This window comes from Zosterops lateralis, assembly GCF_965231275.1.
Source record: "Zosterops lateralis genome assembly, chromosome: 5".
Classification (NCBI taxonomy): domain Eukaryota; kingdom Metazoa; phylum Chordata; class Aves; order Passeriformes; family Zosteropidae; genus Zosterops; species Zosterops lateralis.
In genome coordinates this window covers 71532925-71557943 of record NC_139766.1, presented here as the reverse complement: position 1 = coordinate 71557943, position 25019 = coordinate 71532925, and the positions used below count along the sequence as shown (strand labels likewise).

Here is a 25019-nt window from a genome sequence, read left to right as displayed (position 1 = left end):
AGAGTTACCTTCCCAGAGTGATGCACACCTGTGGCTGCAGCGCACCTGGGACAGCAAATTGCCCCAGTGGCACCCAGGTCTCTCCTGAGGCCCAGCTCCCCTCCTTGCTGTTCCAGCCAGGCCCCTGCCAGCTGGCACAGGCTCCCTGTTCCTGTCCTCATGCCAACTCCTCTCCTTGAGCATCTGTGAGAGCCTGTGTGCTGGTGCTGCGAGTAGGGAAGGGGGAAGCCTGGGTGGGGGGGGAGAAGCCAGTGTAATTTAACTGGAAAAGATGTGTAACGTGTCATGGGCAAGAAGTGGTGAGCCCCAGAACTGGGGATAGGGTGTTTTGCTTGGGGGTGTGCTAGTGACACCTTGAGCCTGCTCAGCAGCCTGGCTTTGGAAAACTGAGCCATGGGATGAGAAGGTCAGGGACTGAAATAAGGATGGCAGGAAGGGAAGGAAGACACACACCCTGCCGAAAAATGTGGTCTTGATGGGGATTTTTTGAGCCATGGCAGGAAGAAGCTGGAACCCAAGAGAAGGCTGGCACAGTGGACTGCACAGTAAGATGCCACCCTGGAAGGCAGGGAGCAGGAGGGGCTCCAGGATTGGGGGCATGGAGCAATGTCCCAGCCAGGCACTCAGCCTGGAGTGAGGAGCACCAGAGCCAGGGCTGAAGCTGGAACTGCTGGAGAGGCAGTGAGTTCATGCTGGGTGATGCCACTGGCTGCCCAGCGCCTCTCATGTCACCTTTCCAGGGGCCTGGCACAGAGCAGCTCCCTGGCAGCCTCTGGGTAAAGCCAAGCCAGGTCTTGGGTGAAAAGCACAACACCAGACTAGGAATCCAGGACAACTTTCTTTATTGCTACCAGAAGGCTTTCATCAGTACAATGGCTCTGGATACGATACCTTCCTCAGGGCTGTGGAGAGAGCTTACAGTCGGGACAGGGTGTTCTGAGAACAGGGTGTCACACCGAGGGGACGCGTTAAAGGTCTGACTCTTGGTTAGAAGTTACATGAACACAAAACTCGAGGGTCGGGGTGTTTTGTTTTGGTTCTGTGGCTGATAATGACACACGTTCCAAACCTCAGGCATCCGCAGCTGCCCCAGCACCTCACCCAGCAGTGCTGGAAGATGTGCAGGGACAACCGTGCTCTGCACAATTAAGGGGTTACATCTGATGGAGAGAACCAAGCCTTGGTGAGCATCCACACTGAGTGCAACACAGCAAGAAAAAAATGGTTTCAGTTCTAGTGATACAAAACCCAGTAACTGCTTTCTGTGTTGGGAAAGGCAAACTGGTGTAACTTGGAGAAGTCTCTGCACGAGGCACAGAGCACCTTCACACTCCTGTGGGAATTACTGAAGTGTGGAGCAGCTTGCAAGCACTGGTTTGGGTTTTTTTCCTGCCTAATCTTTTTTTTAAATCCAGTTTTTCAATATTATCACATTTCAACACCCAACTATTAACAAAAGAGGTTTTCTGTTTAGAAGGGCAAAAGAAAGCTGTGGTGGAGGTGGGGCAGGACAGAATGTCATGCATGAGACTGGCTGAGAACTAAAAGAGGAGCAGGCAGAAAGGGAGCAAGGAGCAGGTGGGAATGGGATCAGACAGGCATTCGTTAGCTGGGAAACCCGGAACAGCTCTGCAGGGCTGACGTGAGCTCTTGGATGTGAAGAATGGGTTACAACACACAGGAGCAGAAAAACAGTGGAACCGACAACACTAGAAAGGAACAGGGTTTTGCTACTTTTTTTGTTTGTTTTTTTGGGTCTTTTTTTAGATTTTTATACTTTTTTGTGTTTTTAAGTGCTTAAATAGTGGAACTATAATTAGCCGCACAAGAAATAAAATTCAAAAAAGGGTTGGGATCTCTTTTTCCTGGTTTTCTTTTGGCTCCCTTCAGTTCAGCCTGACAAGGTACGGCCCCTCCTCGCCCCACTGAGGCCACAAGCTGCCAGGTCCCGCAGTGGCACCGGCAGCTACATGACAGACACTGGCTGCAGAGGCGGGCAGGGGGACACGCTGCCCTCCTGCCGCGAGACATCGGCACCGCAAACAGAGCCCACGTTCTCCAGGGCCACTGCCTCCGGAGCCAGGTCTTCGTTGTAGAGGCGTTTGATGCCGTCGTAGAAGTCATCCACTTCCATCTCCTCCACCTTGCGCTTGGCGGAGCCTGGCTTGCAGCCGCCGGCAGGGGCAGGCAGGCGCGGGTAGAGCGCGGTTGTAGCTGTGATGGGCGCTTCTGGCCGGCCGTTGTCCTTGGAGAAACCCGGCCCTGGGACAGAGGAGGGCTGGCGGGGGAGCACTCCTCTGTTACAGGTCACCAGGGTCTGCTGGAGGGGACTGTAGACATATACAGAGTTGGGCAGCAGAGAAGGCTGCAGAGTGGAAAGATGATGCGCCACGAGCTCCCGGCAGTGGATCAGCTGCGAGCTGTCCATCTGGAGTGGGAAGACAAGCAAAGGTACTGTTGTTTTGGGATCGCTGGCAGGGAGAGGAGAGGGCATGGCCACCTGTGCGCCTCACTTGCCAACAACATGCTGCACGCAGGGCCCCTACCATGATGACTTCCTAAGATAACAGCATCTGCTCCCCCTTCCTGCACCTCATGGGAATCATGGGGGGAAGGAGGCAGAACTTTGAGACATTAAAGGATTTCACTGCCTATTGTTAGCAGTTGGAGTATGTTCCCAGACTACCTGCAAGGTTCCCTGTATGCAGTGAAAGAATGGAAGGGCCACCAACAAGTTGAATTTTTCCCCAGTGTGTATCTTCCTCCTGGTGCAGCATGAGCCTGTGTCCATCAGGGCACACGGCTGGAGCCCTGTCACTCAGTGGACGTGGTCAGGAGTGAGACCTGGCAGCACTGTCCCCATAGCTGTCTCTCCAGGCTGAAGCCTAGCCATCCCCACGCAAACAGAACAGCAGGCCCCCGTCAGCAGCAAGGAACGGCAAAGCCCCGGCTGGCCGGAGCGCTGGAGCACCGAGCAGGATGTGGCCCCGGACCCTCCCCGCCCCGTGCACACTGCCCTCCTCACCTGTGCCTTCTGGAGCAGCTCGATGATGAGAGCCAGCCAGTCGGGGAGCAGCTTCTCCAGCTCCAGGCTGACGATGGCCAGCGCCAGCATGGAGCCCTTGAACTGCAGCAGCTGGAAACAGGCCATGCAGTGCAGCAGCTGCCTGGTGAGCGCCGCCACGTGCTGCGAGGGGCTGGGTGTGGGCAGCACAGCCAGGAGCTGTGGCCTGCTGGACACGGCCACGGCGTGGAACTGCGGGACAGAGCACAGGGGGCAGCTGGGGCGCCGGCCGGGCCACGCCGCACCTGGGCAATGGCTGCACACACAGGGATCCTCCAGCCTAACCCTGGAGGTGATTCCCACCCCGTGGGGAAGAACTGGACGTCTAGACCCACCAAAGCTTGGTGCAGCCTTTCTGGTGGGACCTGCGTGGGCACCAGGCTCTAGGGCTCTGCAAAAGGCCTTCACATCCACCCTTCTCTCTCCACTGCACATGTGGCATTCAGAGGTCCAAGACAAACTCCTAAAGCAAGGAGCAAAGATAAAGTTCCACAGAGAACCTCAGAACACCTCCCTTGATCTCCTCTCATGTGTGGATCTGGCTCTTGGCCGTGCAGGTCTGCAGCAGGCATGGATCCACACTCACAGCCCACCCCTCGGGCTTTCTCCACGGCTGCACTCCTTGTTTCCCTGCTGCCTGGTGTCTAGCTTTGAGGAAAACCACTGGCAGTGAAGAGTTAGGGGCACAATTTTCAGGAGCTGTGAATCTGTGGCTGAACACACCCCAGACCAGACCAAACCAAAGGGTCAGATGGCAGGCCCACGTTTTGGATATTGCACTTCAAGAGTGACAGGTCTCCTCTGGAATTCTCTGGCAAGATTTTTTTTTTTTTTTCAGAAACTACAGGTACAGAGGAATTACAAATGTATTCCAAGGTCTTTGCTCCCCTACAGGTAGAATTTTTGTCTAGGTGCTCCTTGACACGTTATTTGCACTGACATTCACCAGAAAGAACATCAATAGCCCTTTACTTACAATATGAAGGAAATCCAGTGGTGTTGCCATGTGAAGATCCCAGTTCAGTTTATCCAGGATAATCTTCTCCATTCTGCGAATTTCAGCTGGAGAACAACCACAAAAGCTATCCCGAGCCAACACTTTCAGTACTGGAATCCTCTGCAAAAGCCAAGGCAAAAAGAAAAGAAACAAGAGAACCAACCGTTAGAGAAATCACATAAAATGCTTCATTCCTGTCCTGGCAAGTGGCAGCCACCACGAGCAAGCAAAGGTAGGGCTGGGAAGGCAGACAGTCTGGCAATGCCACGGGAGGAAGAACAGTGTTACCTCATCTTCCTCAATGGTCTTTGCAGCAAGGAAGAAGCAGCTGATTGCAATACAGTTCAGGTACTTCGGACGGGCCTGTGGGACAGGACAGCACAGAGGGCTCTGTGTCAGTGTGAGGCAGCAGTGATGCCCTGATCCTTCTGCTGGGGCATCCCATGCCCCAGCATCTCCTTCTGGATGTGCAGGCTGATCTCGGACTACGCCCTGGCAGTGGCAAGCTCTGCCAAGCACAAATCCTTGCTCCGTGACATCAGGCAGGGCAGGGATCTGCCAGCCCCGTGATGGGAGTGGGCAGCACTGGACTGGAAAGAGCTCGAGTTTAGGCACTGCAGCAGAACTGGCAAAGAGAAAATCCTAAGGGGATCTCATCCCCTCACAGAAAAGCTACTTCACCTGCTGCAGCAGGGCTCTGCTCTGAGTGCTGCTGCAGGTCAGACACAGAATGGGAGGGGAAATGGGAATTGGAAAAACACTGTATTTGCCTGGGGAAGTGTAACTCAGAAAAACTTTTAAAAAACCCCTTGTAATTTCACACTACAGTTCCCAAAACTGTGGCCCAGGGATTAGTGAAGGAGAGCTGGTCCCTTCCACAAGAAGATGGTTTTTAGGCAAGGTAAGAGGAATTTGGAGGGGAAAGGGGGGTTTTTTGTGAGCTTTGTATATGTGACCACCATGACAAGGGGCTTCACTCCCACTGGCAGTGGAACAACCACCTCCTCCAGAGTGGCTGGGGCTGGAAAGCCAGAGGCTGTTCCTAAACCCTGGCACAGCTGCAGAGCCGTGAGCAGCTCCTGGCAGCTGGGCTCTCCTGCCTGTGGTTAGAGATGCTGAAGGCAAAGGGAAGTGCAAATCCTGCACTCACAGCCTTGTGTGAGTGTCCAAGGAAATGAAATCCCTTAGGGCAGGAGTGGAATTGGGCCCTGCTGTGGGTGCTGCACAGTGAGATTCACCAACACTGCTGGTTCTGGGTAACAGTCAGTCCCAGCAACCCCCATGTCTGTTCCTGGGGAAGGGACTGGTGGTGTTCATAATAAAATCCCACAGAGAAGCCCCTGGTGAAAATACAGGAGTTCAGCTGCATCAGAGGAATGAGCTTTGTGGAGAGGGAGCACAAAGCCCCAGTGCTCACCCAGGCAAAGCCCATTTCCTTCCTGCTCACTGCCCAAAGCACAGTGGGCTCTGGACTCGCAGTCCCACACTTGCAATACAGACTCCTTGGCTGCTCTAACTTGCTGAAAGAAAACCTGCACTTGAGGGCACTGGCTCCTGAGAGATCTCACTCTTTGCCATCTCAGCATTTCAGTAAATCAGCTACTTTGGATTCTTAAAAATAATAACTTCCATGGCTTGCATGAAAATGTGATCAATATTTATTAATATTTAAGGAGTGAGTTAATGAATGATGTCACTTGTGTTCTACCAAAGTCTCTCACATGGGAAAGCAAGGGCACAGGCTCAGAATGCATCCTCCAGCTGCCATCTCCTAAGGGATATTGCTTACCCAACATGGTGGTGGTGTGGGCTGAGACACATGCAGGTGAGACCATGGACTGCTGAGCATGGAATGTAACTGAGCAAATGTAGTAGGAGATAAACTTCCAAAGCCTGACTTCACAGCTCCCCAGCAGGGATTCCAGGTTGGAGCACTGTGTGTTCGGTCACTTGGCAGGTGCAAAGCACAGCCCAGCTAAGGGGGCCAGAAGGGCAGCAGGTCCCACTTGCAGGGAGCCCAAATGTTTTCCCTTCCTTTTTTAAAGCAGTTTCTATGGGGAAACAGCCTGAAACCCAAAGGGACTCATCCATTCCAGTTGGGTTCAGCACAGCAGGAGGGCATGGCTGTCACACAGACAGCCTGCAGCTGTGTTTGCTTCCCTTTTTCCTTCTCACCTCTTGGACATCAGTCCAAGGTGGAGTCCATCAGGGTGCAGAGCAGCTTGGTAGGGAACTATTCCCCCAAAACCCATTGTCTGTGTTTCAACCTTCTTCACCCAGTTTTTCCCCATTTCCCTGCACCAGCCCCCTTGCCAGGCTCAACCCTCTCCTCATTTTTTCCTGTTACCAGGTGCCCCAGCATTGCAGGGTGGTACAGATGGGAGGAATGCAGCCATGGAGGTGAGCAGGGCCCGTCCCTGGTGCTGCTGTGTGAGGACTGGCCTGGGGCTCACAGGCACTGCCTTTGCCTTCCTGAGTCAGCCCAGGCTGAGGTGGGACTGCTCTCTAGGTGCCCAAACCACTCCAGCTCTGGCTGCAGGGCAGAGCAGGTGCTGCCCACCTACGTGTGAGCAGGGCAGGGGTGGGGGCCAGGGGAAGGAAGTGCTTCCCTCTGGCCACACCGCTCGGACTGCACACACCAACCATGCACCGGGGCAGGAATCTGCTCCCGTCTGTGGAGCTGCAAATATTTACCTTTACGGCTGCTAAAAACCTGTCCAAGAGGCTGATGGCCAGGGCGAGCGTTTCTGGGTAAAGGTGGAACTGGTACTTGAGCTTGGCCAGCCACTGGATGACCTCATCCCTCTGCCTTGGAGAAATGGTTACATCCTGGGGGAGAGAAAGACAGAATGTTCGTACATGTGGGCTGAGAAAGCCCCAAGGGACCAAAGGCTTTACATCTGCAGGAGTCACTCAGCACTGAAAAAAACCTCCTTTGGAAAGAGGGAGCCTGGAGCCAGCCCCAGTCACCACTTTGTCCCTGTAGTTACTTAACCAATCCCAAAAACCTGCCCTGTAAGGAAAAGACAGCTTTCCTTACAGCAATCCCAAATGTCACTCGTGTCACTGTACAGTGGGGAAAAGAGGATGGGTGACTTGCGGTTTGTCAAGCACTGGCAGGCTCAGCTCCAGAGTAGTTCCCAGAAATTTATTATTTAGATAGTTGTTATTTTTTAAATTATTTTTTTAACCTCCTCAGAACCATGTGGATGCACAGAAACTCCCAGCTGGAACAAAACCCCCCCTTGCCAACAGCAGAGTGGAGGGACTCTGTTGGGATTTTGTGGGGAAAGGTTTATTTTTTCTTCAAATTATGGGGATTTTTTTAGCTCAGTACCTGCTAAAATAAAGACAATAGCAAACAACTGACACAAGGCTCTCAGTGGCTCAGTGAACTGGGAATGGGGAAGCAGCAGCTACAGCTTTGCCTGCAGTCTGGTTTTGGTGTTTGGTTCAGGTGTTTGGCCATTGTCTCCCCCATCGATCTGTTTGGACAACAGCTAAATTTTAACCACACACACAGCTCAGTCATTGACACAAAATCCTACCCCATGATCAAGTTCAGAAATATCTCCAGCTTTCCTAGAGTCTTTCACATCAACCAAGGAACTGTCTAGTCTTGCTCCAGTGGGGATTATTGGGGAGGATCAGCATGGATGTGTCCAGAAGCATGAAAAGCTGGGCTGTAACTGCCCCCAGTAACGCCATGAGGGCAAAGCAGCAGGAATTTAGAGTAAAACCACCCCAGTACTGATGCAAAAGAAATACTTAAGGCTCTGTCTACCACTGAAACACCTATGTGTACCTTCCACAGGCAGTAACAGTGCCCGTGTTCTGCCCTGAGCCCCGGCAGTGCCCCGGTATCACCAGCACTGTCTGCTGCTCCAGATGGGCCTCTGCTCTCAGCTGCTGCTCAGAATAAGAACTACCTGCTATTTTCTCCAAGAAACACTGGTTCTTTCTAAAATTATCGGTGCAGTCCCAGGGTGAAATGTAAGCCTCCCTGGGGGCAGGAGGGCCCAGGAGCACAATGAACACACCACACACCAAGACAGGTTACTGAATGCCCTGCTCAAGGTGTTCCTGAGAGTGGGAAGGGACCTGGGGCTGTACCTGGGGGCAAGAAAGGGGAATGCTCGAGGAGGGGGTGGATATGGCACAGTGGTGTTCCTGATGGCGAGGGAGAGCTCTCCCTCAGCAGCATGGGGGGATTTCAACACCACCACCCCCCCAGCCCTTTCACAGCTCCCAGAGGTGTCTGTCCTGCCTGGGTGCTGTTTCCCTGTGCCTGCCCAGGCAAAAGGTGAGGTCTTCTCCTAAAAAAAGCATGGCTGGGAAGGGTAAGACTCTCTCTTTCTCTCTCCCTCTGCTGCCTCTCCTCCCCAGCCCTCACGAGACCTGGGCCTGCCCTTTGTGGGCAGCCAAAAGGCACCATTTCAGACTCGAGGGGAGCACTCCCAGCAGGGCTGAATGCAGGGAGCAGCAGCTGCACACGCAGTGCCTGCACGACCTGTCCTTGCCATGTGAAGGGAAAAGTGTTTGACCCAAACCCACAGCATAGCTGGGATGTGACATTAAGCCAACCCCAGCCCCACAGTGCCTGTGGGAGAAAGGAGCAAGTGCAAAGCACACTCAGCTCGGTGCATGTCCAGCACAAGGAAAGCTCCAAAATTAAACTGGCTCCTTAAGAATTACATGGGGAAGGAAAGGAGGTGAGTCTCTAGCTCTTTTTGGGCACCCTACAAAAACGGTGTCTACTCCAGACCCCATCTGCAAATAACGGAGCAGGAGAATGGGGGCAGAATCCCCTCACACAGACAGTTGAGTTTAAACACCAGGAAAGGCTGTTACAGCCTGGTTTAGGGGTCAGGCAGCAGGAGTGAGAACTGCCCACCCCCACAAACCCTGCTGCTGCTCCACACAGGGCAAGGAGCTTCCCACACAAATACCAGGCTCTATCCTTCTCTCTCAGAGGTGTCCCTGTGACACCCTCAGAACACAAATAACAAAATGCAACACAGTAAAATTAATTAAGCAGCGAGGTCACTGATCCTTAGTTAATTGAAACAAAAAGCAAAACTGAGACACTCTGGGGGCTGAAAGTGAGAAAGTCCCTTTGGGTGGAAAGCAAAGGTTCCTCCTTGGGGCAGAGGTACTTTTTGTGTGTCACCCCTGCTCCAGGCAGGAGAACCAGGGGCCAAGACATGGGTGCTCTGGAGAGCAAGTACAGAGCAAATCATCTCTAGGGATGCTGATCTCTCTCAGATCTTGAGACTTGTGGAATATGTAGGCTAAAATAATTATTATCAGTGAACTCAAACATGACTCTGTTTTACAGCTGTCTAATTGAGAGAAAACACCTCAGCTGGTAATCTTTTCCTTAATGTCTCCTGTCCCAGACAGGTGTTCTGCTCTTTCCCCATATCTGTTGCTGCCTGGTCCCTGTGGGCTCCTGGGCAGTGAGCAGGTGACCTTTAGTAGGACTGGAAATAAGCTGAGCTCTCCAGATTCCTCAGGCGGTGCAGAGAACAAGTGGGGAGACAGAGTGAGCCAGAACAGGAAAGAAAAGAGGCATGACACAACTGACACTCATTCTATAAAAATAAATCCAAAAATCTTCACTGACACTCCTCTCAGCCACAAAGTTACTAAAATCAACCTTTGACCAGTCTGTACGGCTCCATTTCTCAAACCTTAATCCCAAGAAAACTCCTGAATGTCACCTGCATCTCATATAACCCACTGGGTGGGGGGGGACCAGAAGGGAAAAAAATCCAAATCCATTCAGAAGCAGGAAGAGGTTCCAGACTCAGCCCACAGTTTCTTCAGGCTGAAAAGCCTTGGTGAGGTCTGGCTTTGGTGTGTTGCACATACCCAGAACACTGGTCTGCATTTAAAGGAGGGAATAGGAATTTTTAGACAAGAAGTACAAACTAAACAGAAGAATCAGGTACATTAAATCACCAGGAACAAAGTCCCCAAGAGATTCTGCACCCCATCCTAAATAAGGAAAGTCTTCCTGCTTCTGTAACTGTGGGTTTCTTTCTTCCTGTCAAAGACCTCAATGACACATATTTAGAAACTGAATTTGTTCCGGTTTTAAACACCAGGACCAAAAGCATCTCCTAAGGAGTCAAAACAGAAAGTTTACTCCCCAAAAATACCTCCCTAGTGTCTCCAATCAGATCATTGGCTTTCTGCAGACACACTCAATGTTTTGTCACCGGCAAGGCAGGTGAGTTCATTAAACCTCTGTGTAGCTGCTCCACCCTTGGAGCAGGGAACGGAAAGTTCCACATGCTTTGGGGTGCCAGATCTGATCCACACAAGGATGCAGATTTCCCGATTGCCACGGAAAATAAACAACAGTGTCGTGCAAGGGAGGTTTTAGGCTGCTGCAGCTGCTTTCAGAAGAAGGCAGTGGATGTTAGGGAATCTGACCTTCTCCCAGACATTGCAGAAAAATAGGATAATCCACACTGCATGTCCGTACCTGCGCCATCGCCAAAGTGAACACTGGGGGAACAAGTTGGGTGTCATGAACCGCAGGAACAGAGGGAAATGTGTGATTACACACAGGAGTGTTTCCAGCTGCTCTGTGGCCTCCCAAATCCGGGTTTCCCCCGAGCAGGCAGCTGTGTTTATGCTCTCCTCTTCCTCTGACCTTCCTCCATCTCACACTCACACACACGCAGCTTCCACTCCCAGTCAGTGATTCCTTACTGCTAGGAAACATTTAGTAGCACAGCACTGATAACGTCAAGGTCTGAGCTGACATGTAGGAAAATAGAAAGAAAAAGGTTACACCAAGACAAAGAGTTTTGGGGGTGGAAATTCCAGGAGCAAGGACAAGCACAGAGGAGAGACTGATTGCTGGGAAGTCTGCCTGAGGCAGGTGGTGCTTTCTGAGCCACCAGAACCAACTTTACCAAAGCAGAAAGGCAAGTGCCTCATCCCTGTGAAATCTTCACCCATGAATCTGGTTTGGCTACCCTATCTTGTTATCCTGTAATCTTATCTCCCTACATTATAATCACCCCAGGAGTACAGCCAGCAGGGAATGACAGGCTGGTTTACCATAAGCCAGAGTCTTAAGCTGTACGTGCCTCAAGACAGCCACAGCTACAACACACTCCACACCTCTGACAACCAGATCACTCCTTTGGAAACCAAAACGTGGATTAACAAAACTAAACTGAGGCCCTTAAAAACGTATTTGCTCCTGCTCAACAGCAGCAGCTTCTTGTTTGTCAGACAGAGAAGACAAACATGACAGGGATTAGCCCTGACAGCAGCTGACTTACCTGTATGAACGTTTCATGTGGTGCAACAACAGCAAGCCTGGATCCAGGCCCTCAGTGCGGTTATTGCAGCCCAACCCACCAACAAAGGGCCAGAAATTCTGTGACAATGTCCTCACGTCCCACATTCTGTTTCAGACAGAGCTTTGTGGAGTGCACAGGTGTTTGTGAGTGCTCAGGTGAGGCAGAGCCTCCTCCCAAAGGAGCACAAACCCACTCTGGGCTGGGTGAGGCCATGGGTGGCCTGGTCCAACCTCCCTGCAGCACAAGAGGGGCCTGGACTATGGAGCCCCTGTGGGCTCTTCCACCCTGAATTCTCCTCCAGTCCTGTGAGAACATTCCTCACTCGAACAGGCCAGTGCCTGGCTCTGCTTCCCTTGACACGAGCTTGCACCCTGCTCCATAAATAGACCTACTGGAGTCAGTGGGGGTTCTTCCTGGAGCAGGCATCAGATCAATGCTGTCATTAGTGAATTACTCCAAGAAAATAAACCTGCTTTAGAGAACAGTTTCTGCCCAGCAGAAAGAGGCACTAATAATCCACAGACCATTTATAAAATTAATTTAATGAGGATGATGTATGTATGTGCTCTCACAAGGCCAGCAGAGATCTAACCTTGTGTGCTGTGCAGTGTGTTCCACACCCCTGGGGCAGGCGTGTCCATCAAATAAAGAGGGAATCACTTCCTTCAGAGGCTGATTCCCTGGGTGTCAGGACAGGTAACTGCTCCTGAACACCTCCAGCCAACCCCCTGCCCCGGGCAGTCTCCTGCCTCTGCTGGCATGGATGATGTGAAGGACAGACATTACCTGATTAGGCTGAATTTTCGGCACATATGCTTTCCACATTTGAGCTTCCCTAGAGATTGCCATCTCCAGAAGGAGAGACAACCTCTGGCTCTCCAGGGGTCCTGAAAACTTCATGGTAACCCTTGGATCCACCTGCCACCCAGCTGGATACAGCTACCTGCAAAACCAAAGACAGCTTGGTGAAACACTGGGCAAAAGGCAGCACAGAGGGGACTAAAGCTGCAGGAAATAGAACTGTTCCCCCAGCCCTGGCACAGCCTCACCCAGCAGTAACAGCCTGTCAAAAAATTTGTCCATTACAAATAGAAAACAAAGCAGAGAAAAGGGTTTTATCTTTTATTTATTTAAAGACAACAGATTCCACCACCTGCTCTCAAATGGAGAAGATGATCTGATGGAAAAGATTATTTGGGTAGTTGTGAGGCTGCCTACCAGGGCTATGGTGGCAGATTTTTGACAGTGATAAATGACTTCGGCAAAACAGTGAAATGCTAAATGAAGGGTAAATCCATGGGAAAGTTATTGAAACTTCTGATTCTTTGCATGAGGCCTTGTGCAATCCCCCCAAGGTGGATACTGGCCAAACACTAACCAGGCATGTTCATGTGAATACAACAGTCCAGGCTGTATTTACAGGAAATAATCAAGGTGCTGACTCTGACAAAATAAACAGAATTCACAGGGAAAAACAATCCATTATTATAAATAACAACAAAAGCAGCTCTGAGCAAATGAAGATTCAAGGTGCTTTCCCAGAGCTAAAGGAAAGAGCTTACAGATCAAGACTGATGGAGAACAAATATTACTCTTTAGTCACACTACCTGCACCAGGTATAAAACCACACTCCAGTCACACTTAAGAGTCCAGGTTTTAAGAGGCAAATAAATATCAGGGCCCTCTGTCCTGAACAGGAACCCCTTCTATATTAGATTTTTACATAACAAATCCTGCTCCATGAACAGCCTGTACTGGCTTGGCATATCCCTACACAAGGTGTCCGGATGTCACTGAATAGACAGAACACCTTGGAACCAGGAGTCCTGAACAAGACTCCTAAAGCTCTGTGGAGTGCCTCTTCCCACCAACCCCCAAACAGCCACTGTGGGCTAAAAAATCCCTATTAAAAGTTCCTCACTTGCCCAGAGGGAGACTCTGTCTGGGGAAGTGAAACTCCAGAACCTCCAACTACAGCTTATTTACGTGCATTTTCACTCAATTTTGCATTTCTTTTTTAAACCTGGGGCTGATCCTGAGGACACTCACTGCAAATAGGGCTGAAGGGGAAATGGGGATGCAGTCACAGCCTCCCCCCCAGCTCCTTCCCTCGGGGGCTTCATTAGCATCTCATGATCCTCCCATCAGAGCCACAGTTTTCCCTGTGGCCCGACTGGTTCCCAAAGGCTGGATACCTCACCATCTCACGGCTAAGCTGTGCCTGAGCACTGCACCATGTGGAACGTGGCAAGGGTAGGAGCAGACCCACGGCAGAGGCCGAAGCTGGGACCAGTGCTGAGAGCCCAGAGACCGGGAGCAGCTCACTCCACACCCATCAGGAAGAAAACAGGAGCTATATTTAGCCCGACCATGTCTCCTAATATGAAATATTGATGGTCCTTCCTTGGTTTTGCGGGAAAGAGAGTAATTAGCCAACTCCCGAATCACTGGAGACAACACAGGAAAAAAAATCTCAGGCCATTTTCTTCTGTTGTGACTGATAAACATTCCCACCATGTTTACAACACAAATGGGTTTCACAGGCCTCTGGAACCAGAGAAGAGCTGTAAGTTACCCTGATCCCCTCTGAGGCTGTCCCAGTGCTGCCTGGGCTGGGCAGTGCCCCAGCAGAGAGCTCGGGCTGTCCCTGCAGCCCCGACATACCCAGGGCCTTGCAAGGGGCATTTTTAGGGAGCGCTGCTGCCAACTGCTCTCCAGCTGCCAAGGGCAAAGGAGAAGGGAAAATAACCTTTCCTTTGTGGACTGGGGACTGAGGGCTGGGGCACAATAACCTTTATAAGGGAAAAAAGGAGAGGAATGACGCGGTTGAAAGTTTCCCTTGGAGCAAGAGTGGTGCGCAGTTTTCCAGCACAGAGAGCACAGCCGGGAGACTGGCCAAGCACCCCGGGGCTGAATCCAGTTTGCATCTCCATTTACATAGTTCTCCATCAGATAAATGCGTGCCATTGGAAAAAACGCCGGCAGGGTTGTGTGCAGGCTTCCCAAAACACTAAGGAGCAGAGGAGAGCAGGCTCCGGGAGGATGAGGAACGGGAGGGCTGGCACAGCTTCCCAAAATCCAGCACAGGGAGGCCATAGACTCTCCTCTCTGCCCAGCTCAGGACGGTAACCCCTGAGCAGCCCAGAAAGGTGACAGCAGCACTAGAGAGCCCTGTCCATGTGGCAGCACCTCTCAGACAACAGCAGGGCCACCGGGAGGCCTGAGCCTGCCCTCACATCAAATATCTGCTGCAGCCAAAAACTCCCTGTGTTTTTCTGCAACCCAGCCCGAGCCACCCACGGCTGGAGGGACTGCCCGAGCTGGGACAGTCACCATGAAATAACTCACCCCAGCTTTCTGCTTCTTTCCCTCATTTAAACTTTAGCTCCAGGGTGCTGCCTTTTTGGGCTTGGGGTTTTTTTCCCCCTGTGGTTACTCTGGGAGTTTTTCAACCACTGTTCAAACAGTTCCTAAAGTTCCTAATATTAACTGGAAGGTCAACAGGCTGTGCTGAAACCTCTTAAAGAACAGTTGGGGAGTTAAAAAGGAGAAGTGAGCCCAGTCAAGGCACTGGCTTTGATGCCTCCTGTGAGGAGTTGCAAGTCGGATCTTGCTCCAAAATTAGAGAGTCAAAACCTTGGTGTGAGGTTTTCACTTTTGAGAGGCATCAAAAATCACCTCCAAACTGGTCCATAAAATAAAAGATCTCTCATCTCATAAAGATCTCTCTTTGGTCCAAGTTTATAGCTACCTTGACTCAAAGAAATGCTTTTCAGTTTCTCTTGGAGAGATTTTAGGCTGCCAAGTGCTGTGGGCTACAGTTTCCAAAAGCAGTTTCTGCAGGAATTGGGGCAGACGACTCCCTGACCAAGTAAGATTTCATGGTTTGGGGGTGCATTCGCGTGGAATGCAAAATAGAGCAGTTTTTTTTTTTATTTTTAGGCTTTGTAATCATTTGCAATGACTATAAAAAGTGCCTCCTGCACACAAAAGATGCTGCTCCAGGAATATACTATCCACTAGCAGGACAGGCTCCTAAGGCTGCTCCTGATTTTCCTGACCCCACTTGCAACTTAACTGTCCTCATACAATGGAATTACAAACAGGATCACTGAAATAATTCAAGGCAGGAACAAAAACCTCTTTGGTTTTAATTGTGACTTGTTTTCTGTTTGCTGTAGTGGGTTTGTTTGTTTGCTTTTCTATCTTGCTCGTTTTGTAAACAGCAAGATTCCTAGGGCTAGAGACGGCCCAACCGTCTTTGTTTTGCACATCCATCCAGGTGGGTATTGTGAACAAGGGGGGTAATTCCAGTAGAGCTGAAGCACCACACTGATTTCTGCTGACTTCGTATTTTCAGGGACCAGCAGCCAAATCTGCTTCAGCTTTAGCAAGCAATAATAAAATCTCACAGATGACCTGCAAACAGATTTTTCTGGGCAGTGGGGGGAAGGTGAAGCAGAAGGAAGAGAGGAGGAGACTGAATTCCTCGGAGCTCCAGCCAGCCATCTGTGATTTCAAAGGATCCAAGCCTACTGTGAGCAGAAATGTCTAACTGCAAGTTGTGATTAGAAATTTTAAAGCTCTGGCTGGGGGCTGGGATGGATGTTAATTTTAGTACCTGGGGCTTTCTCTCAGTTTAACTCTTTCCTCACACCCCGGCAGTGAAGCAGGCTGGAACTCCGTGCTGGGCAGAGGGAAATGCCAAAGCACAGCCTGACGTGACAGCAGTAAATGAGCAGAAGACCAATGTGGGCTCAAATCAACTGGTTTGGGATGTACAAAATAAACAGCCAATGGAAATAGCTCGACACTGCTGTAAGACAATAATTTTTTTTTCAAGCTAAATGTGTGGGAAAAGTATGTTTGGGAATATATTTTCAAATGTTAACACCTAAGCATGTCTGTTTGAAGTAACGAACTGACCTGTGGTCACATACAAAGTACAGAATTTTCCCATGTCCCCACGAGCAGTGTGCCAGTGTCAGACCTAAAGGCCTGCAGGTGACCTCACACCTTTGACCAGCAGCATGTCTGAGCCCTGGCTAAGCTCAAATTCGGAAAGAGGCAAATTTTCTGGAGGCTGGGAGAGGAAGAGGGCCCTTGCCACTTGTATGTGTGATTCAGCCCGAGCTGCCTCCCACAACCTGGTACAAAGGCAAAGCTGTGAGGTATTTTGGCAGCATCATTCAGGCGGGCTCATGTACATCACACACTCGCCACTTCTTTTCCTCCAACCAGATTTTTCCTGCGAGTGCAAATAAAGCTGACCTCATTTTCCAAAGAGATGAATTTTTCCAAACATTTTAAAGGAACCTGCCAGCTAAAACCAGAGGTTGAAAAGGGAATGCAGAGCAATGTTTTGATGGGTGGGAGGGGAGGGTTTTTTATGTCTTGTTTTGAAACAGAAATCCCAGGGTCCATTTAGCAGCTAGGAAGGAGGAGCCCTCTGGAAAAGGGCTGCTCCATAAACCGGACCAGTTCTAAGAGATCCCTGCTCCCCTTCATTCCCCCAGCCTTGTGACTGACATCAGGGGTCTGCTGTTTACAGGAAACTTAAAATGGTATTTTCCAAAGTAGAGACTTTTAAAAAACAAGGTAGAAGATGAACTCCTAACTGAACTTGCAGACAATGCCACCATTCTTCCCTCCTGGCAAGATGGGAGTGCTTCCAGACTCATGCCTGCCCCACTCCCTGTTCTGCCAGGAAGAACCAGTGGAGGTTAGTGGCTCTGCTGCAAGTGCCAGAGGAGGAGGGGGAAGAGGTGGTGCTGGTTTGCGTTTCTTTTTTGTCTGGAAACTGCCAAGATGAGACCGTTCAAGCAGCCTTTGGCCAGAAAAGTCTTTGGTCAGTAATGGCTTAAATATTCCATGCCACAGCTTCCGAGTGGTGCAAACAGGCTGCTTTAATCACAGCTCCTTTCCCTGCTGCTGGGGCAGCAACACACCAAGCAAACTGTGGATAAAAGGGAAACTCAGGATTCAGCCCTAGGAAATGGCTCCAGCTGCAGAACGTATGTGTTGCTACAAAGAGGAGATGAAACTCAATATATTTTCATGAGTTCTGCTCCGAGATTTTGTATTTGAACCTAAAAATCAGTGGAGCATGTAAATTCCTCACAATGTTTATAAAAATCGACCGAAGGATGGATTTCAGTAGGAATGGGCCCTGCTATTGTTTGGCAGCAGATCCCAAGGCTCAGGAACAGGTCAGGAATGTGAGCCTTTATTGTGGCACTGGGGTGTCACGTCAAGGACAGTCAGCCCTGCCTGGGACAATCACAGTGGTCACATGCCAAAAAGACAGTGCCAGAACTGAAGCACCACACAGAATAAAGCAAAGAGAAACGAGGGTTTGCTGAAACGACCCTAATTATTTTTATGCTTTTTCCAATATAAATGACAGATCAATCCAAGACGGCAATGGCTGAGCCTTGTACAAATTCCCTGTACACCACTGGCAGAGGAATGAGCAGCTCCCACAGGCAACTGACCAAGGTTTGCATGGCAGCCTCTGGTCCTGCTGGGGGACTCTCTGGATCTTTTGGGGGCAAGGCTCAGGACTACTGGGGAACACCTGGAACCCCTGAGGAACTTGAGGGCACTGCTGTTGCTGAGCCATCAAACCAGCGGGCTGAGGGAACCCCAGCAGCTTCCAAGGAGTGGCAAAGTCTGTGTAAGAGGCAGCTCAAGGCAGCAGCACCTTTTGCCAGAGCTGATGTGGAACTGAGCTGCTGTGAGGGGGACTCTGGCAGCCTTGCTCCAGTATGAGCAGTCTCAGGCATGGTGGTGGCACACCACCATTTCCTCTGCAGGGAGTGCCCAGGGCCTGCAGAAGGTTTGGTTGCCTTGGAAGAGCCACGGTGCTGAGTGGAAGAGTTTTAGGAGGAAGTGAGCAGCACAGCATCAGTTTTATGGGAGATGGGCAGGATTTTCTCTGGGACTGGTCAGCTTAGAGAGCCTCAGCCCCATCTCCACCATCGAGGTAAGGGAAGTGTCTGGGGAGAAGGGGAAGGGTGGAAGCAGGTGATTGCTGGCACTACAAGGAAACCTTCTGGCCCACCTCAAGGGTCATAACTACAAAAAAGGTTCAAAGTTTGTCAGGTAAGACAACAGGAAGGCATCGAGAACGTAACAACAAATGATGCTTAAGTGGGGTCATTCTCAGCATTTGCATGTAAGCAAGGACACATCTGTGAGGTTCCCCTCTGGGAGGTGAGCACATTGGGGTGCTCCCCTGAGGTGTGGGGAGGTGACATGAGAGGTGTCTGCAGGTGAAAGAATACAGTCCTGCATCACAGAGGTGTGGGGGGATGGCTCCCATGACCTGGGACTGCCGCAGTGGAGGGATACAGGCCCCAGTGCAAAGAGGAAATGCTGGTGCCTTGGTCCCCCTGGGGAATCCCAAGGCCTGTGCCATGGGCAGGCAGAACAGTGTGGCAGAGCACAAGGAACCCAGGAGCACCCTGGACAGAGGGGCTCCACTGGACCCTACACCCTCCTACAAAGAGGGGCTTGTTGGGATGTGTCAGGGCCAGAGGCTGCCTTGGCTGCAGTGACCATGGGACAGTGGAGGCAGCTGGCCATGAGGTCAGACAAAAGCCAAAGCCCAGCTGGAATTGTGTCTGGTAAGTATGGGAGAGATTAAAGGGGCTTGAGTACTTGGGTAGCAAGTGGAAGGCCAACAAAAATCTGGGCAGACTCCTGGCTGGAAGTAAGGTCTGGGTAAGTGGACAGCGAGATGGATTGAAAAGTGGCTGAATGACCATGTCCAGAGGGTGGGGACATTTCTTTATTGTGAGGGTGACAGAACTTTGGCTGGATTGCTCAGGGAGGCTGTGGAGTTTCCATCCTTGGAGGCATTGAAAAAGTGTTTGGACATGGTGCAGAGTAACTAGTTTTAGGTGGCCCTGCCTGAAGAGGGGCCTCGGGCAAGTTGACCTCCAGAGGCACCTTCCAGCCTCCAGCACTTGGGGATCTCAAGGGCTAAAGGCTCAAAGCAACCCAGACCAAAGGGCCCAGAGCAGCTTGTCTGTTCTTCAGGCAGCAGGAAGGCTTCAAAATTTTTTTTAAAAAAACCAAAACCAGGGGCAAACCAAACCTGGCATTATGTAATGTCTCACTGGTAGTCTCCTCAAAGCAACACACGCAGAGCATGATTCACTTCTCCCACCACCAGTGTAACTTTGTATAAATCAACAGTAACTTGAAGGAAGTCACTCCAAGGAAAACGAGGCTCACAAAGTATGAGGGAGAGCAGTAATTTCATAAAATAGGGCCAGAGGCTTTCAAGCCCATAAAAACTAACTCTCTAGAGGCAAGGGCCAACAGGCATTCGGAATTTAAAGCATCATGCACCACCTTTTGAGTAATGTAATCCCCTAAAACCAAATAAATACAATGCCTCTGTGGGCAAAAACACAAGAGACAGGATTCAGCAGTACCTCTTTTTGTCTTTCGGCAATAGTCAGTCATTAACACCAATGAACAGTGATAAAACCAAACAATTTTATACCCAGTTCAACACCCACATCCAAAAAATGTCTGACTACGGTGGCTTGATTCCTCTTGACAACAACAAAAGAGAATTTTGTCTGAAAGCCTAAGTGCTCACCAAGGCCAATATTTTGCTTAGTAGATTCTGACTGGCTTCAGGATAAATTAGTGATTACAGCTAATATCAGGATACAGTGTGAGGCAGTAAAAAGATAATTATGAGGAAATGAGGAATTATCTGCTGTTGAAACAATAGATCAATTATGAGGTACAGCACAGTAGCTGCAGAGCAGCATTCTTGTGCTCCGAGGGTACTGCCTCCTCTTTCTCATCAACCAAAGAGAACCCACACTTATAAAGCTTAATTATCCTCCAGGAGCTTGAGCTTGCTGACTAATTAGCCTCTTGTTGAGACAATACAGAAAAGGATGTAATTCCAATTGTCCACAAAAATAGGACTGTGCACAGGCACAGTCCTGGCTCTTCCCTGTGTATTGAGCTCTCCTGTGCTGCAAGAGCCTTGATATACCCACAGTTCTGCACAACCTAAAACCACTCCTGAGCCTAAAAAAAAGATAAACCCAGACATGGGAGCTCAGAAAGGGGAGGTACAGATGAAGGGGAAGGAAGCAGGGTGTCTGAGGAGTCTGCTAGAGCAGCTGGAGTGCTCCTGCTCCCACAGCTGAGTTGTGTGAGCCCCGCTTTGCTCCTGTCAGTGTGTGCACGGGCACACTCACAGGGCTCTCACCACTGAGAGCTCAGTTGAGCTGCATGGTTCAGCTGCGTGGCTGCACTCAGGAGCACGTCAACTTCGAGATTTACCAAGTCAAAATTATTAAAAAGCGTAAAGGTTTAAGTTTCTAGGAGCTAAGTTCTTGTCTAACAGACACTGTAGTCAAGCCAAGAAACAGGGTCTCGCTGTGTGCAGTGAAAAACCACCAAAAAGGTCCAAAAGCCTCTGGCAGATGGGCTCATCCAGCAGCTCCCAGCATCCTGGGAAAGGTGTTTGGTGTCTGAGCTGCTGAGCAATATGGAATATCTGTAGTAACATGTTGCTTATGAGTGAGCTTTTAGAGGAGTTTATGGCACAGCAAATACCCACTGTGGTTAATAAATGAGTGTTGGTAATATTCGCAGTCAGCAAACACACAGGAAGGGAAAATGTCAGCCCACATCTGCTTTGTACAGAGACTGGAGACACCTGAGACTTCCTTCCATCTCAATGACTTCACTATGCTTTTTTGGCTTCTGAAAATAGCTATTATTGCGCTGTATTCTCAAAGAAACTGTTCTCAATGAAGGAGAATCCCCCTTAAGACCCACCTCCCTGATGGCCAGCCTGGCTTTCCTGCTGCTTCACTGGAGTGTGCTGGTGAAAAGGTCTTTGCTCAGGTCTTTGCACAAAGTCATGGGAGCAAAGGAAAAAAGGCAAATACAGGCAGGTTCTGGGCAAGTTAGTTCATTCCACATGTTGCAGGGGAGGAACTGAGATCCCACAGCCATGTCACACTCCACCTAGAGATGCAGGTCTTTTCCACTCACAGTCTGCTCCATGCTCAGGCAATCATGTCCTGAGGGTTATCATTTGGCACTCAAAATATGATGTCTAGTTTTCCTGAGGCCACTGGTCCTGCCTGACCTTTTTAAAATCCCTCAGTGGCATAAACAGCACGCGTTTTTATCTATCCCTTCCACACCCAGTTCAAATGGATCATTTACACTGGTGTGATGCTGAACTTTATTTCCTAAATATAAAAAGTGCCTCATAAAAACACAATTATTAGACCAGTGAATATAAATGTTCCCCAAAAGTCAGTTCAGCATGAGGCCAAGACTAATTACTGCTTTAACCACTGGATGGTTGCAGGTGTGCAAGGAAGAGCATCTTCCAGCAGGCCCTGAGGGAAGGCACCTTCCACCACAGGGACACTGCTGGAGGTCTCATTTCAGTCTGGGCATGAGGCATGCTGAGAGGCACAGAAAGGATGAGAATGGAAAAGGAAAGAGGCTGTAATTACAGGGGAGATGCTCAAACTTTACAAAGCTGTAAACACTTGGTCCACCAAAAAAAGGTTCTCTCAGGGCAGTGAGACGAGCAAAACCAGCAGCACTGAACAGAACTGACCCCTGATTAAACTGATAAATGTAGGTACATATCACTGGAACCACCAGAAAACAGGGAAACAACTAATTTGCTCACAAATGCTGACTGCATCAAAGAGTCACTGTAAGATGGAAAGCAGGTCTGGAAACAGGGAAACGCAGCTCCCAGGATCCATCCAGGGAAATGCCATGCAGCTCCTGCTCACCACGGGCTCTGTGATACCCCAAACATGGAACACTGGGAAAGCCTGGCCCCGGCTGGCATCCAGCAAGGACCTTCTGTGGGCAGCAGCTCCACAGAGCAAGGCTCTCACCAGAGCCACTACCAGTATTCTTAAGCAGGGTCCCAGACCAAATAAAGTGCAGGACTTGGGAATACAGAACAGACACAGTAAAAGCAGCAGCTCAGATCAGTTCTGCCACATCAAACTGTGCATAAGCTCTACGCAGGAGTGAAGGATAATTAAAACTCTGTGTGTGTGTGCGTGCATCTATATACACACACCCCCCCATGTGAAAGTTCAGTTCCTGCTGGGGAGAAGCCAAAAAATCAGCTTCCCACATCCCACGCCAAGCTCTGTGTAGGCACTGATGGGAACGAGCTCTCCCCCTGCCCCACGAGCCAGCCAAACTACTTGAAAACCAAATCTGAATCATTTGCAGGGATCCAAAATCCAACCCTCAAGACAAGGAAAAGATGCCATGATTTGCTTTCTGAGAGACACCCTCACCTTGCCCGACCTGGCCTCCAGGTGCAGCTGCAGAGGTGGGGGGCACAGCTGCCACCCCTGCAGCGAAAGGGGAGATGTTCCCCTTTTCCCAAGTGTGCACCACTTGCATCTTGTTCAGTTTAAACATTTTATTTTAAAAAACCCACCCTTCTGTCTTTAAAAGGGGCTGTGCCATGTACAGGCTGTTGCAGCACACCACAGGAGCAGACAAAGACTGATGCTGAAATAATTTTTAAATTCAGGCTTGAATCAGCCTGCTGTTGAATACTCTTAATTTTAAGAGTGGTAAAATGAGGGATTGTTCCTTTTCCCCCCTTCACAGGGTCAAAAGGGGAGGATAGGCGAGCAGGTTTTTCTGTGCTCAGTGGCTAAGTTTTTCAGAAGGTTTTTTTCTGTCACTCTTTTTACTGTAGACACAAAACCCAATGGCAATCACAGTCCCTTCAGTTCACCTCTTTGGAGATGGATTTAGAGAACACAATGCTGCTCTTCCTTCAAGCCAACTTCTTCCATGGCAGTCAGGAGAGCTAAGAGGGAAGCGGGGAGAGAGTGCAGCCTGTCTCTGAAAATGAAGTACATGAAGACAAGAGAACAAAACCCCAAACCAGGAGGCCTATAGGGAAGCTGTAGAGAGACTCTTCTTTAGGTACTGTAGTGACAGGACAAGGTGTAATGGGTACAGATTGAAAGATGGGAAATTAAGGTTGGATATTTGGAAGAAATTTTTCACTGTGAGGGTGGTGAGACACTAGAACAGGTTGCCCGAGGGAGACTGTGGATGCCCCAACCCTGAAAGTGTTCCAAGCCAGGTTCGCTAGGGCTTGGAAGACCCTGGTCACCTGGAGGTGTCCTGCCCATGGCATCGGGGTTGCGACTACGTGATCTTTTAAGGTGCATTCCAATTCCACGGGACGCAAATCCCGTGCGTGGCACTGTGAGCAGAGTCACACCTGGGGCAGGGATGCGCTGCTGAGCCCCTGCGAGGGGCGGCACAGGGACCCGGCACCGCCGGGCACCGCACCCGCACGGGCACACAAAGCACCGCCGGCGGGATGCTCTGCGCGCCTTTAGTGTTTACACCGTTTATAACCACGGCGCTGCACGGCGATGCCCCACACACCCGCCATCCCCCCCCGTCCCCTCCCGGCTCTCACCTCCCCTGCGCGGCGGCGGGGTGCCCGGCGGGGCCCGGCCATCAGCACCCCATGGCGGGGCGGCGGCGCCGGGGCTCCTCCGCGGCGCTTCAGCACCGTGCGGGGCCCATGCCCGGGGCGGCGGCGGCGGCCGGCGGGCTGCTCATGTCGCCATGACGGGGGAGGGAAGGGTGAGAGGGAAGAATCTGTGGAGGGAAGGGGGGGGAAGGTGGGCCGCCGCCGCCGCGCGGGAAGGGGGGGATAAAATAAAATAAAATAAAATAAAATAAAATAAAATAAAATAAAATAAAATAAAATAAAATAAAATAAAAACGAAAAAGGGAGGGGAAGGGAGCGAGAGGCAGCCCGCAGCCAGCCGCTTCCCGGGGGGTTCGGGGAGGGGAAGGGAAGGGGGGAGGGAGAAAGAAGCGCCGGCCAGGCGGCGCGAGCGCCCCTCAGCTCGGAACCGCCTCCGCCTCAGCGCCGCCGGCAGCGGACAAAGCCCCGCTTTGTCAGAGCCGCGGGAGGCCGGCGGCGGCTGGAGGCGGCTCTCCCTTCCCCGTTCTCCCCTCTCGGTTCAGCCCTGCCCGTTCTCCCCCCCGGTCCGGTGGCTGCGGGACGGAGCGGGAGGGCACGGGGTGGGGGAGAACCGGGACTCTTTTCCCTGGCGGAAGCATCGCGCGGCGGCATCGAGGCGGCGGAGGGATCTGCGGCGCGTGCGCGGCTCCCTGAGGGCGCCGGCGGATCGGGGCCGGGCTGGGGACGGTCCTTGAAGTGACGTTTGGAGCCCTCGCGAAGCGCTGGGAAAAGGGGTTTATTTGTCAATTAATTGTAAATAAACGCCGATTTGTGCCCATCCTTGGCAAAGGCGTCATGGTCTCGCCTGTTCCTTGCGCGTCCCGTGCCTCCCAGGCTGTGCGTGCTGAGGGGAGCAGCTCTCCCTGTGTTATCCCTGCTGATCCCTTATTTACTGCCCTGCAAAACGTAAACAGTGATTTGCCCTGGACTTTATTTACTTCCTTAGGCCTTTCCCCGGCACAAAGGCCTGCAGCACCGTCCTTTTCCTTGTCATTTCCATGCTGTGTCTGGCATTCCCACTGGCAGCACAAGACGCCTGAAGTGCCATGGAAGCTGCGCTGTTGTCTCACGGCTCCATTTATTCCTTCAGA

At 50.9% G+C, this 25019-nt stretch overlaps 2 protein-coding genes across 3 annotated transcripts in view; one reads left to right on the top strand and one right to left on the bottom strand.

Annotated features, from left to right (window-relative positions):
• The window catches only part of SEPTIN11 (septin 11), an 80742-nt gene that overhangs the window by 48845 nt on the left and 6878 nt on the right, over positions 1-25019 (top strand). The window lies entirely within an intron of this gene.
• CCNI (cyclin I) lies at positions 826-24453 on the bottom strand. Of its 2 annotated transcripts, none has more exons than XM_083862127.1 (7): positions 23872-24453; positions 12173-12329; positions 6756-6890; positions 4350-4424; positions 4041-4181; positions 3026-3256; positions 826-2428 (listed from the first exon to the last, which is right to left on the bottom strand). In XM_083862127.1, exons 2-7 carry the CDS (start codon positions 12284-12286, stop codon positions 1967-1969), a joined length of 1158 nt encoding a protein of 385 aa, XP_083718253.1. In that variant the 5' UTR covers positions 12287-12329; positions 23872-24453; the 3' UTR covers positions 826-1966. The 2 variants fall into 2 exon arrangements, with proteins under 2 accessions (XP_083718253.1, XP_083718254.1); XM_083862128.1 differs by having other exon boundaries at positions 3026-3136; positions 23872-24451.

Excerpts from the sequence above, each read along its gene's own strand:
- CCNI (XM_083862127.1), bottom strand. The coding sequence starts at position 12,286 with ATGAAGTTTTCAGGACCCCTGGAGAGCCAGAGGTTGTCTCTCCTTCTG. Across the intron at positions 4,425-6,755 it reads GGTTTTTAGCAGCCGTAAAG|GCCCGTCCGAAGTACCTGAA; the intron begins GTAAATATTTGC and ends CCTGTCCCACAG. Across the intron at positions 3,257-4,040 it reads CACTGGATTTCCTTCATATT|TTCCACGCCGTGGCCGTGTC; the intron begins GTAAGTAAAGGG and ends TCTGTCCCGCAG.